Raw genomic sequence first — 14,661 nt, 5'->3', positions numbered from 1 at the left:
ATTTTTTTATTTTTGATGTAACATTGATGTGATACATTGGGGGCTACAAAAAAAACCTTATTTAGAGGTTTAACCATTGAAAATATTCTAAAAGAGCTTTTTTATGATTCAATTCATGACATATAGTTGTATGACTCCATACATATATTACATCAATTTTAAGATAAAAAAGTATATTTAAATCTTTACTATAATCTTAAACTACATATGGAAACATCATCTCTATAATAGTTCAAATTTGTTTATTCAATTTTTTTTAATTCTATAAACTTCTCATAAACCTTATATCAAAGATGTCATAAGTCCGTAAATGAGTAAATTAAACTAGTAGGTCTAAGTTTTACGGTGCTAAAGTTTATGTAATAAAGTAATCAAGTTAAATCAAACTATAAAATCACGGGTGTTTAAAATTGATTTGATTTCTTTTCGTGAGAATGAGATATTATCAAGTTTTTAATTAGAATTTATTTGATTATTTAAAATTTTTATATTTTAAATTTCTTAGGTTAATTATTGAATTTGATAATATAAATTTATTTATTTATTTTAAAAAAAATTATTTAGCAGGTTAATAAAATTTTTATCGATGTATATAATTTAAGAATATTGAATGGAAACGAGTTGAACGTAAATGTTGAAGATTATTTGTTTAATTTAATATTTTTTTTAAAAAAAAATATTTATTTAATTGATAAAATATAAATAAGCTTATGGAACATCAAATTTATTCACGTTCATGTACCGTCCTAATCAAAACCTCTGGATTTGTCATGGTTCAATGGGCCGGATCAAGGGGTTGACTGCAGCGGCATCGCAGCAAAACCCTACCCCGAGCGTCAACCTAACTATAAATAGCCAGCACGCTGCAGTGCAGCCATAGTAGCGTCCGTCAAGGGAGGATACTACAGAGCTGTTTTTGCTGCCTTCGCCGCGGAGTAGCTCGTTAACGACTACGGGATACAGGTTTGGATTGTGAGTTGTTACCAGGTACTTGAGATTTCTAGTCGATGATTTCGTTGTATTCGATTTGATGGAGATGTAGCACGCTTTAGTTTGGGGGAAATGGGATGTGGAGTGTGGCTGATCTTGTTCGAGATCTGTTCCTAGTCTTCTTATGTGTTTGTTTTCTGTTTACGTTTGGTATCAGAGCTTCGATCTGATGGTTCCTTTCTCCGGTTGTTGTTTTTTGCTCTGATTGGATTGCTGTTTACGGTTTCTTCAGATTCAGATTTGGGCATTTGAAGTCGAGAACAATATGACGGGTGAGGATCCTACAGAGCTGAAGGAAGAGGTGCCTGAGGTATTTGATTACTGGGTTTTCGCTAGCTAGTTCTTGTTATTGAATTGTTGGTTGTATTGCTCCTGTGGTATTTGGCCACTTTGGTCTGCCGTCAATTTTGCCCTTCTCCGCAGCAATTTTTCCCTGTTAATTATTTTCTTTTTTGGAAACAATGGATGTAGATTTTGCCCTTTGATCCAACTAAGAAGAAGAAAAAGAAGAAACCTGTGGTTCAGGATCCTGCTGAAGTGCTAGACAAATTAACTGAGAAAACAGAAAATCTAACTGGTATGGTTATTGTTGAAAACTCTCTACTCTTTAAATCTTATATGGAGTTTTAAAAATAAAAGTATTTCCTTCGTGCAGTTACTGAAACAAGTGAACCAAGTTTAGTTGGCTTGAAGAAAAAGAAGAAGAAACCTGTCAGTAGGAAAGCTCTACTCTGATTTGTGTCAAATTTGCTATAACTATTTTTTTTTCTTAAATATATCATTCTTTTGTTTATCTGTTGACAGGTTGAAACCAACTTCCTGAATGATGAAAATGGAGACCAAGACCAAACTGGTAAGATCTATTTGCATAAAGTCTGCCAATTCTGATTTGTATGGGATAATTTAATTTGTGTTCTTAAAAATTCAAATATGGGATACATTCTGAATAATGAATATGCATTTTGAGCAAAATAAAATATTCATGCTCTTAAAACATAATTACTCAGTTATCCATGGTATTGAGTGTCAATTTGCAATGAACCAAGTTCACTGAGTTTTTAAACTCAGCTTACTCTCTTTTGAGTTTAACTACATTGGCATTCACTTTATATTGAGTCTTGCAATTCTTGTCTAGGGTCATTTGTGCAAAAGTAAATATTTAAATAAAAAGTTGTTTTTGGCTAATTTTAAAACAATTAAGGTGCCCTTCAGCTATTTACATTAACTAGGAGCACCTTAGGATAAGTCGCCTAGTGACGTTTTTGAACTATGCATAGTGAAGCATATGCAGCATTCACTTTTACCATTAGAAATTCAAGAAAATCTTTTTGATGAATTGGATATCAGATAACAATGTAATTTGATCATCAGGTGATCAAGTTGGGGAGGATGAAGAAGGAGAAGGCATTGTCCTTGGTGTTAGTCGATATCCTTGGGAAGGAACTGATCGTGATTATAAGTACGAAGAGGTGTCGTCAACTTATTTTCCATATTTTTATCCTATTGAAGATGTTCTTGAAAAATGACTTTGTTTAAGTTTTATAGTAGCTGTCCTTTTGAAGTACATGTTCCAGAAAATTCTTTGGGTGGGGATAGTTTTGAAAGTTTGTTTTCGTTTCTTATGTGTAATGCACTCATTAGATTGTTACATTGGTTTTAATAAACTAAAGTGATGAATGTGTTTTTTGGAGGGGCGGGAGAGAGTAAATAATTACACTGTACACTTCTGCAACCATCTTAGTTGATGTTTTCTTTGGTTACAATCATTGTACCCCCTTTAATGACCAACCAAACTCAGATTCTCTCTTTATCAGTGATTGAAATATCATTCCGTGCCAGGCAGCACGAGCAATTTTTTTCGAACGGTGGAGCGAAACCGGCACTGTATGTGCGACAATTTTGCGTGAGTCACGCTCGCGTGTTGTGCGCCAGAAGATGGGTCGGAGGTGTCCCGCAATGTGCGATGCCGTTGGAGGGGCATCACACGAGCGCGATGCTCCTATTCACCGAAGAAAATTAAAATTAGATTTAATTAATCAAAACAATTCTCAATTTAAATGTGATACTTCAAAGAGGCTTTAATAAATCCTAATTAAATTATCCTAATAAAATATATAAAAATATATTTAAAATTTTAATAAATTTTATTAATTAATAATATGTTTTTTTTATTGTTTTAACTTTTAGTTAAAAATTCAAAAAATAAAAATAAAAAATCTAATAAATTAAATTTATATTTTGATATTTTTTAAAATTGTTTACTGTTTTAATGTTTAATTGATATTTTAATTTTTTTACTATTTTAAATATATATTATTTAAATTAATAATTAATTAAATGAATAAATAGTTAATTTATATAATGATTATATATAAAATAGCATCTTTTGTATTAATTTATATAATTATGATTATTTAAAGAACCAATGCTTTCATCTAATACACGCCACTCTTTTTAGTATTAATAAAGTAACATATTATGATGTATCAATTTTAATTTGATTCGTTGATAGATCAATTTTATTTAAAAAAACTATATTTAATTATTTTTTTAACAATATTAAGTTGTTCAATAATGGAGAACTTATATAAAATTAATATACAATTCATTTTTAAATTATACACCAACATATTAATAATTACTGTATATAAATAAAAAAAATATCAAAACCATATCGACATGTCATGATACGATACTGAAATCGTATTGTTTCTGTCTAGGAGCGAAACCTCGGCACGGGTTAAGATTTTAAACTTTGGTTTCTATGCTATGTTGTAAGTTTAATTTACGGAGGCCTGTGCTACAGTTCCATGGCTGCTGGCCTCTTGTTTCTTTCAAAAGAATTATGGTTCTTAGGTTTTTGTTTGAACTCATGATATTTACATATGACAATGCAGCTTATGGGTCGAGTATTTAACATACTGCGTGAGAATAACCCTGATCTTGCTGGAGATAGGCGTAGAACTGTGATGAGGCCTCCACAAGTTCTTAGAGAAGGAACCAAGAAGACAGTTTTTGTGAACTTTATGGATCTTTGCAAAACGTATGACTTCTTTCTTTTATGTTTGGATGCTCTTTTACATCAGTCTTTCTAATAGCTAGCACATTCATGCTGTTTCTTATATGTCATTATGGATACTACTTTTTTGATGTACAATTTTTAAAGCTTGTCAAGCAATAACGTCTGTTGTATTAGGATAAGCTTGGCTGGTTTATTGTGCTGGAATGGTCAATATGCAAGATGATCTTAGGCCTGTTTTCCACATTAATTTTCCTCATTCCTGTTGTAAACTTGGCATGTTCACTTTTGTGTTTTTCGGTTACTTTTGCCATGTCCCTGATCTCTTTTATGCAACTTGAAAATCAAGTTGCTGTTAATATGAAAATCATTTTGTTGGTTAGTCTGAAATTGTAAATTTCATCTGCTATAACTCTAGCCAAAGCGAAGGGGAGCCTTGGCGCAACGGTAAAGTTGTTGTTTTGTGACCAAAAGGTCACGGGTTCGAATCTTGGAAACAACCTCTTTTTGCAAGGTAAGACTGCGTACAATGAATCCTTCCCCAGGACCCCGCATAGCGGAAGCTTCGTGCACCGGGCTACCTTTTTTATAACTTCAGCCAAAGCCTATTTCTTTTGTTTACGTTACCATAAATCTCTTACACGGGAAATTTTCATAGCATCTTTTTTCTTGTTTTCATGTCTTGATGATGGCAAACTTGCATTGTTCTAAAAATGGCTGTGTTTTCCAGGATGCATAGGCAACCAGAGCATGTTATGAATTTTTTACTTGCTGAAATGGGAACAAATGGATCGCTTGATGGACAGCAGAGACTGGTTATTAAGGGTAGATTTGCCCCCAAAAATTTTGAGGGCATCCTTAGAAGATACATCAGTAAGCTTTTATGAGAAATTTGAAATTTAATTTCTGATGCATCAACTGTCATTATCGGTGGTCTGTTTACTGCATATCATTACTGGTTTCTGCTGTCTACTTTTTTAACTTTGGATATATTTTGATCATTAGAATATTTTCTCATTTGAACTGGCAACACAAATCAAAGTACCGCTTCATTTAAAACTTGGGTTTGTAACTCAGCTCATCATAACACATTGTAGCCTGCTGGTTACTAGCATACTTTAACAGCCTGTTTACTCGGGTGGATGCATAGGATAAGGGATGGGGGGTAGTGGAGGGAAAGGGGAAGAAAACAGGATCTCCCTCCAGGCCATTCGCCCATATTCATCTGCCCACTTAAGTGTGTCATATGTCGTGTTTCTTTCTGATTTGACCCATAATCATCATTATTTTTGTTCAGATGAGTATGTCATTTGCAATGGCTGCAAAAGTCCTGATACCATACTTTCAAAGGAGAACCGATTGTTCTTTCTTCGTTGTGAACAGGTGAGCACTTAAACTGATTGCACATGTCTTAGTTAATTGATTGTTTTACTTAGATCCTGTTTGTGGATGTTTTCTACTACTATCTATGTTCCATAACATCTATGATGATCAACTAACATACTTTTGCCTATATTTCATGATTAGTTGTATGATAAAAAACAAGGTGTTCTGATAAAACATGATGTGATTTGATTTTTTATGACAAATATAACAACTAATATCTCTTCGTATCTAGTTGTCACCCAGCAGGGGTATATTCAGACATTCTAGAAAATTACACTGGATATTCTTTTTTTGTTCAGTTAGTTGAGACTGCACCTTTTCTAAAATGATAATGGAATATTGTTCTCCTCATTCCTTTATTTGTGGACCATATGTTTATTTATATTCGTCACAGTGCCTATGATGACCGACTAATATTTTGCCTACATTGCTTGATTAGCTGTATGATAAAAATATCGAGTTGTTCTGAGGCTCTTGTAAGGATTAAAATTTAAAATATAAGCAGATTGGATTTTACTTTATGTAAAACAGTAAACAATATTCGGATTCGTCCTTTGTCATCATTGACACTTCATGTTCATAAATATGTGGTGCAGACTCCATAACTTTTAAGCTATCTAATCTTCATTCTTGATATGGTGTTCAAATTGTAATTTTCTTTTTATGCTTCTGCATTTGCGTATAGCAACATTTCATGTTGGAATTCATCAAAATGCCCATGATGATCAACGACTTATATTTGCCTACATTGCTTGATTGCTGTATGATAAAAGAATACGTTGTTCTGAGGCTTTATGAAGTGTTAAAGCATGCACTCATGCTAAAGAGCACAGCATCTGTAAGCAAAATCACGCATTGTTAGAACACAAACAATATGCTGATTGATGCAGTCTGTATAAAACCTCACCTCATGCTATCTGTCTCATCGTTTTCTTGGAAATTGTACTGCAATTTTAATCTCCCTGTTATAGAACTTACTTTTGTTTCTTCTACTCCTTGGTTTTCTTTTTGCATAACGAATTAGCTCATCTTGTGCAGTGTGGCTCTTCGCGTTCAGTCGCTCCTATCAAGGCTGGTTTTGTTGCACTTGTGAAACGCCGCAAAGGCACTTGAGCTGAGCATTTGCCTGTTTGTTTCTTGCTTTTCTAAAACCAAAAAGAAATAGCGTCCCAGAATCTCAGTATTTCATTTATACATTCAATTATTTGCCTGTTTAGCATCCATCAGTATGATCAAGTATTTATGTGTCCTAACGTAAATGTGGTTGGATTTGCTAGCTTTGTTAAAATTGTCAAAGTTCCAAAAAAAAATTATTTGAGATGCATTTTTTTGCTTCTTAGCTTTAATGGTTTTGGAAGTGTCTGTAAATTGCTCATAAAGCGACATCCTGCAGCCATACAATTTCTTAAAACTATTTAGGGTTGGATTTCAGAGATCACAAAGAAGATTTAAGGTCAGTGTGTATTGCTCATAAACCGACATCCTGCAGCCCTACAATTTCTTAAAACTATTTAGGGTTGGATTTCAGAGATGTTCACAAAGAAGATTAAGAAGGTCAGTGTGTTTCATTGGGTAAATTTTGAAGATGTGTTTTTCTTCTTTAAAGAAACTGCCAAGTTATTTATTATCTTGTGCATGATTAGACAAAAATAACTAGTAAGTTGGACTCGAAGGCAGTTTAAGATTCTGTTTATCCTGAAAGAAAATGAGCAAATTTTTGGAATGGTGAGATTTTTTAGAGGGTGTCGTAAAGTTGAGCGTGTTTTGGGGTTGATTCGGCGAGGAAGGTTGGTTGTATGAACAATCGGGATGATAGGTCAGGCACAAAGGCACGGGAGATGTCGACCTCTATGACAAAGTCGATAGCATAATGACAAGCATTATAGAAGCGACCTGGTTGATAAAGCATGACCCTGCAGAGCAACGCGGCTAGAACATTTTGTAGTCGAATATAACGGAGTAGACTCACACATGAAGAGTCGAATATAACGGCGGCGAAGTTTTCTTTGAAGTTTTGCATTGAACATTTAGGAAACCAAATCCACCATTTCAACAGTGATCAAGCGGCAAAGACCGAGCCCAATATTTTAAAATTACAAATCATTATAGTTCTAGTAACAAAACTACCACCTTTTATTTTCTCGATACAACCATTATATTCTTAAAAGTACACAATCCAAGATACACTCAAGTTCTACGTGTTACTTAAAAACTAGATATCGAATAACATTACAATGCAAACTTAACAAATACACTTTAAAGAGATATGAAATCAAAATGAATGAACGGGCTAGGTTCCATGTCGAAGATTGAAGCACCAAAGCACCTTTGCGCTCACCTTCCCTTTGGATTCATGATCTGTGAGAATACAGCACTAGGAGTCAGACCATCAGAGTCCTCACTCGCTAGACTCTGCCCTCCGATACTGATTGAGGTGGTTGATGTAGTTGTGATACTCGGTTCCATGGATGGATCATCAATTTCTTTCTTCCTGATCATCAGAGTTTCATCAGACATGCTGGCACTGATAATGCCACTTTCCTCAGCACTCTCCTGCAGCTGGAGGGCAAATTCAAGGTTCCAGAGCACATCACCCATGGATGGTCGTTCCGTTCCGACGTCTGCCACGCACTTCTCGGCAGTTTCTGCAAACTTCTTGAGACACTGAGGAGCAATCTTGCCCTTCAGGAAAGGATCAATTATTTGATCGAGTATTCCCTTCTTCTGGCAGTGCACTGACCACTCAGCCAAACTTACTTGTTCCTTCGAAAGTGCAGGGTTAAGAGCTGGTCTAGCACAAAGAACCTCAAACAACACAACCCCGAACGAGTAAACATCAGATTTCTCGGTGAGTTGCTGCCTCCTAAAGTACTCTGGGTCAAGATATCCAAAACTACCCTTCACGACTGTACTGACATGGGTGTGATCCAATGTAGGACCAGTCTTGGAAAGACCAAAATCTGAAACCTTAGCAACCCATTTCTCATCTAGCAGGATGTTTGTGGTCTTCACATCTCGGTGGATGATGGTATACTTCGCGCCCGTATGGAGATAGTGCAGTCCACGGGCAGCTCCGATACAAATCTCAAGCCGCTGCCTCCAGGTGAGGGGTGGCTTCTGAGTCTTGTATAAGTGCTCTCGCAGTGTGCCATGCGCCATATAATCATAAACGAGGATCATCTCACAATTCTCTTCGCAATAACCAATCAAGGAGACAAGATGCCGGTGGCGGAGCTTCGAGAGCATCTCAATCTCAGTCTGGAACTCATGAACACCTTGCTCGGACATTGGATTACCACGCTTTATAGCAACCATTGTCCCGCCATCTATCACCCCACGGTAGACCTTTCCGAATCCACCAACCCCAAGGAGGAGGGATTCATCAAAACCTTTCGTTGCAGCCTTTATCTCTGCGAATGAAAAGTGGCGGCAGAGGTTGGTAGGGAGCGATGAGGCATAACTGCCAGTGGCATTTGTTTTGGCTGATGTAGCTGAATGAGAATTTCCATACAGTGAGAGAGGAAGCCAACCGGAAGGCCCATCGCTGCTAACTGCATCCTTTCCTCCCACCTTGCGACGCCTGTAGAACCCCACAAGGCAAAAACCGACAATGAACAAAGCGAACCCTCCAACCACTCCGCCAGCAATTGCTGCAGCTCTACTCTTGTGGCTTGTGGACTGCCTATAAATCCTGTTAGCATCCACCTGCGGTTCAGGCCTTGGCAGCGGATTAAGTCCAGCAAGACTAGCATTACCATCTTGAATCTTAAAGACCTCAAGTCCATTCAAGATTGCATCATAGTATTGCGGTTTAAGTCTAACATCTGGATGGAGCGCAATCCACATATCAATCTGTCCACTTCCTGATGTTACCACAACATAGTCCTCAAAGACAGGCTTACCTATTCCACCACTCCATGCAATTACATCTGCTTCTTGCCAAACAGTCTGGTTGCTAACATAGATATCAAATACCCTCTGATTTTGCTTCGTAATCGGATACTGTATCTCACAGAAATGGAACCTTACAAGATAATAGAAGTTAGCATCGACTGTAACAATCCATGTGAGGTTGTAGTTCAGGTTGACATGTGCATCAGGCCCCATCGATCGCGCAGTTGAGTAAACATCCAATGGCGCAGTGTAGTTTGGAACACTGGTGGTGTAAGTAATTGTGACATTGGGATCCTTGGAGTAAGTTACTCCGAAAGCAGCCCCAAAAATGTATTCTGAATCATCAGTCCAAACACGATACAAGCCTGAATCCTTGATAGGGGAAAGAGATTGCCCGCCGACATTGAGCCGATACATGGTCTCCATTGCTATGTCTGGATCTACAGTGTATGGAATAGGAGCTCCACCCGTGACAAGCTGAGGATTTCCTAAGGTGAAGATATCAGGGATTGACACAATCTCAATACCATTGATGAAAGCAAAGGAATGTGGATGAGAGTTTGATGGGGTGAAGGTGAGGTTCAGACCATCAGTAGAGGTATTAACCGAGTATTCACGCATGAGGTAGACATAATTGAGAGAATTAGCGGTCAGGAAGGCGCTGAAATTGCTGAGAAGGGTGTGGTTGTTGCAGGTGACGCTGAAGAAGGCGTCGGACGGGGCATGGCTGGAGTAATTCGCAGGGTAGAAGTAGAGGCGAATGAACTTGCGTCCAGGACCAACAGGGAAGGAGTAGGTGAATGGGGAGGTGAAGATCCTGGCAGTCATGTAAGGTACTTCCGGGACTGAGGGGTCTTGCTCGGACGCAGTGAAGCCGTCGGCATTTAGGGAAGATGCAAACTTTGATCCGGTGTCCCCGTTCCAATCCCGGGAATCTGAGTCAATGGCATGCCCAGAGGATCCACAGTTCAGGAGGATGTAATCCCTGGGGACGTACGTAGAGTTATCAGCGGCGGCGACAAAGACCGGCGCCGCCGCGACTACCAAGAAGAAGAGGAAGGAAGCAAGGAGAAAGGCCGAAGGCCATCTGAAATGGTTCCTCATGTGAGAAGATGAGGTTTCCAACAAGAAGGGACTCCGATCTAGGAAGAAAGAAACCCTAGCTACAGCAACAAAAAGGGGATCTTGCAAGAAACCCTAGGGATTTCACTCAAGCTCTCGAACTCTCAACAGAACCATCAGAGAAACAGTAGCATCTCTACAAAATCCTGCGAATTCATCCCAAAAATGGCGATTTTCAGCTCAAAACCGTCAAGAAAAAACACACAGCACCAGATCTAAAAAATAGCAGCAAAACCGAAACAAAACTGACGAAGCAAGAAGAGGAAAGAGAAGGGAATACCACCGATGCGATCCGCGAGGCGAACGAGAACAGCACCTGAAGCTTTAGCTCGCTGCTCTTTTTTGGTTTCCAGCTCTTCGATCACTGTCCCTCCTCCGCCTTCAAATCGCGTGGCAGCTCTCTTCCCTTCCCTACGAACGCAACCGCGTCGCCGTGCCAGCTGTGTGACAGCGGATGAACGGCGCGATCGCGAGATGCGGTGCGATCGCAGCCGCCGGATGGACGCGGGGAGGTGGGTCGTGGCGGCGGGGCCCGCACAACGTGGGCAGCGCGAAGATGTTGGTTTAAAAGTCTACGGAGCGACGGCAGTTAGGTGAATGGAACACTTCCTTAATTGGGCTAATTTAAATGCTTAAGTCTCCACTTAATGACGCTCTTCACGGCAATTATTATTATTATTAGTATTATTATTTAATAGATACATCTTTTTCTTAGCTTATTTATTAGATAAAATTGGAGGACCCCCAAAGAACATTTCTTCTCTATTTTAATTATATATATTTTAAAATTTTTATTCTTTTTGCCTTATAAATCTTTAGTAGACAGTAAATGGATTTAGAAAACTCATGGATGTGCATGCATGTTGTAAATTTAGATAAGTTTATGTCAATTTACCATTTTAAGTAAAACTACTATATCAACTTAAATTGGTTTAAATCGGAAAAGAAAGACATATAATGAACGCATAAGGGTCAAGAAAGGTATACTAGCATTTGTTTTTAAATTTAGAAACAAATGAGATATGATACGATTGAAATATGTTGTTGGACCGGAGTTGGAGTGATTTTTTTGACCGGGAACAAAAAGCCTCTCTATTGAGAGAGATTAGGGTTAGTTACTCATATTGTCATCAATTTTAATATTTATATGGGATTATCACCTAAACCTTAAAGCCTTACAGTACGTTTGGTTCAAGTTATCATGTATAATTTTGGTTATATGATTACCAAGTAATCACATAACCAAGATTATGGGGAATAAAACATAACCAAATGTTGTTTGGTTCAACTTAGGCAATATAATAAAAATTTGTTTGTTTGAAGGTTTTAATAAATACCTTAGTTTAATATTTTACCGTATTACCCTCAGTTACAAAATCAATTATACATATTATTATTATTATTATTATTTATGTTTTTTTTACTTGTCTTTTTCTTGTATATTTTTTTATTTTTTTAATGTTTTTATATTTTTTATATTATTTATTGATCCTGTCCGAATCGCCGAACCAAGGGACACTGGGCACGTGGCGCTCTCCTAGTCGATGACACAGGCCTCCGAAGCTCCGACGATCCTGCACAGAAGTCGGGCCGGGAAGGGGTTCCCGGCGGCGACCCTCCGACGCTCAAGTCAGGTAAGTAGTGGAAAAAAGAGCTCCCAAGCTTGTAGAATGCGTACCTCCGGCGAAGTCTACGGTTCTTTATATAGGGCGATGAAAAAGCTCCTACACGCCTATCGAGGCGCGTGCGTATCCGCAGCCCATGTCTCGGTGTGTGCCTGTCAGAAAACTTACCTGACGTCATACTGCAACAGTCCCATCGCGCCTTCGATGGGACAACAAGACACCCCGTTGTCAGACTAGGAGTATGGCTTAGTCATGTGACTTGACGGCTATCAGGAGATGTTCCTGTTCTCCTTTACCGCCGGCCGGGACGTACGTCCGGCCGGCTGGATGGAGAACATCGTCCGGACGACCTTCATCCCCTGCGCCGGCCGGACGGCACGACCCTCACATCTCGCCTGTCGCTTGTGCCTCCAGGCGAGTGACTTCCTCTCGGCTCTGAGACATTGTTTCATTGAGCGTCGGAACCCCAACCCGGTCAGGGCGCCTTTTACTACCGAATGTCCATTGGTCGGCCGATCGGCCTTATCCATTTCTTCCAAGTCCGGTCGGCTCACCCTTCTCCGGCGGGCTACTTGGCCATTTGACCTCCACGTGGCGTTGACCCCTCGTTAGGGGGTCCCGGGCTCTTACCACCGGATCATTTATATTTATATTTTTTTTACATTTTTACATTTTTAATTTTTATTTATTTATTTTATTTTTTATTTTTAAAATTTTTTAAAAATGTTTAAATTTTTAAATTTTTTAAAAAAAATTTAAATTTTTTTAAATTTAAAATTTTTATTTTTAAAATTTATATATTTTTAAATTTTTAATTTTTTAAAATTATTTATTTTTAAAAATTTTAAACATTTTTTATTTTTTTACATTTTTAAATATTTTTTTACATTTTTTCTCTTTTTTCCATATTTTTTTTATCGGAGGGTATTTTTGGTAAAAAAAATTCATTAACCCCGGAATCAAGAAAAATCTTAGTTTTATGAGGTTTTTCCATTCCGGGTTGCATGACTCTTTTACTGACGTGTCGAGCATGGAACATTACTCGGGAATCATCGAATAACTAAACCTAACAAGGTTTTTGTTGATAATCTTGGACGGATAACTAAAATTATCAAAAATAACCTCGAACCAAATACATCTTTAAAATTATTGGACCTTGGGTATTTACAGAGGGTCTGGATCCAAACCCTAAGCCTAGGTTGCAAATCCTGTGGGCGCTACGTCCAATTATGGTCCGAGTATTGATGTTCTAAGAGCCAATGCAAAGTTAACAGATTTGTCAAATCAAAAAGTTAAATAAAAAAGCTCCAACGATTATTGACATAAGATTTGGAATATTTAATTGAAGAGTAGTAGTGAAAATTTAAAATTAAATTTTTTTCTTTCGAAATTAATAATGTGTGTGAATAGAGTTAGTCATTAATTAATACTGAGGTCTAAGATTTGTAAGAAGATTTTTTTTTAATTATGAAGAAGGTAACAGGTTTTTATGCCTATAATATAACATATTGAAAAATATTTAAAGAAAATTATTTAGAATTCCAACCATTAGAGATAGCCTAAAGAACATCAGTAATGAAACTTTTTTCTCATTGTGGAGTTATGTCAGGAAGTTCCTTTCCTTTTGTGATGGAGTCGCTCTTTTGTTTTCTTTTTTAATTATTATTAACTTTTTTTTCTATTTTAAATAATAATTTTTAAAATAATAATAATAAAATAGAACGTTAAATTTTAGTTATTGAACAACGGCTAATTTTTATTTTTTATTAAAAATTTATCTATAAATATATTCTCAACCTTTTATCCTTCTTATTATTTTTTCTTTCAATTCTCTATTTCTTTTAACTATGAAAAATTCTTGATTTATTTTAAATGGATAAAAATCCAGATCAATCTATACTTCGTGAATTCTGGAGAAATGAATTGATAGAAGATACAAAAGATATAGATGACCAACGAATTCTTCGACTATATGAGCAACAATAAATGATATGTTAAAGAGCTTAAAGTTCTTTTAGTAGAACACAAAGGAGAAGATATTAAGTTGAACATACTCGTCTTTTCAATGATTACTTTTTTAATGAGCCTGCATATCCTGATGATATATTTCAATGTCAATTCCGAATGCAAAGAGAATTATTCCTTCGTATAGTCGATGACTTGAAAAATCATTCAGAATGTTTCAATGGAAGGTTGATGCGATAGGAAAAAAGGTGTATCACCACTTCATAAATGCACGGTGGCTATCCGTCAATTGGCATATGGAGTCCCTGCTGACCATTAGATGAGTACCTACGAATTGTTGAAACAACTGTCATCCCATGTTTATTCGACTTTTTGTCGATGTATAATTGAAGTGTTTAGAGCTCAATATTTGAGAAGACCTGTTTCTTTTGATATCTAACACTTACTTAAAATGCATGAGTAAATACACAGTTTCCCTGATATGTTGGGTAGTCTTGATTATATGCATTAGTAATTGTCCAGTTGCTTGGAAAGATCAGTTTGGGAAGATCACAACGTTTCAACAATTGTGCTTAAAGCAGTCATATCTGCAAACTTATGGATATGACATGTCTTTTTTGAGATTGCAGTGTTGCGTAATGATATTAATGTGTTTAACGA

At 36.9% G+C, this 14,661-nt stretch overlaps 2 protein-coding genes and 2 non-coding genes across 8 annotated transcripts; 3 read left to right on the top strand and 1 right to left on the bottom strand.

Annotated features, from left to right (window-relative positions):
* Nucleotides 1–766: 766 nt before the first annotated feature.
* Nucleotides 767–6,734, top strand: LOC122017140 (eukaryotic translation initiation factor 2 subunit beta). 5 transcript variants are annotated; one of them, XM_042574668.1, is made up of 10 exons: nt 769–987; nt 1,223–1,300; nt 1,462–1,567; nt 1,646–1,701; nt 1,795–1,843; nt 2,362–2,459; nt 3,888–4,033; nt 4,740–4,882; nt 5,307–5,392; nt 6,434–6,734. In XM_042574668.1, exons 2-10 carry the CDS (start codon nt 1,256–1,258, stop codon nt 6,506–6,508), a joined length of 804 nt encoding a protein of 267 aa, XP_042430602.1. In that variant the 5' UTR covers nt 769–987; nt 1,223–1,255; the 3' UTR covers nt 6,509–6,734. The 5 variants fall into 5 exon arrangements, with proteins under 5 accessions (XP_042430605.1, XP_042430602.1, XP_042430603.1 ...); XM_042574669.1 differs by having other exon boundaries at nt 770–963; XM_042574670.1 differs by having other exon boundaries at nt 776–972.
* LOC122018327 lies at nt 5,788–5,870 on the top strand. Its single transcript, XR_006121741.1, has one exon. It is a non-coding gene; the product is annotated as a small nucleolar RNA SNORD34 (small nucleolar RNA).
* On the top strand, nt 6,106–6,190 carry LOC122018328. Its single transcript, XR_006121742.1, has one exon. It is a non-coding gene; the product is annotated as a small nucleolar RNA SNORD34 (small nucleolar RNA).
* Nucleotides 6,735–7,504: 770 nt separating the features above from the next.
* LOC122014376 (receptor-like protein kinase FERONIA) lies at nt 7,505–10,850 on the bottom strand. Its single transcript, XM_042570595.1, has 2 exons — nt 10,692–10,850; nt 7,505–10,557 (listed from the first exon to the last, which is right to left on the bottom strand). Exon 2 carries the CDS (start codon nt 10,391–10,393, stop codon nt 7,730–7,732), a length of 2,664 nt encoding a protein of 887 aa, XP_042426529.1. The 5' UTR covers nt 10,394–10,557; nt 10,692–10,850; the 3' UTR covers nt 7,505–7,729.
* Nucleotides 10,851–14,661: the final 3,811 nt, after the last annotated feature.

Source organism: Zingiber officinale, chromosome 8B (genome assembly GCF_018446385.1).
Source record: "Zingiber officinale cultivar Zhangliang chromosome 8B, Zo_v1.1, whole genome shotgun sequence".
NCBI classification, from domain to species: Eukaryota; Viridiplantae; Streptophyta; class Magnoliopsida; order Zingiberales; family Zingiberaceae; genus Zingiber; species Zingiber officinale.
Note: the sequence above shows the minus strand (reverse complement) of the source record. Positions and strands in the feature narration are given on the sequence as shown.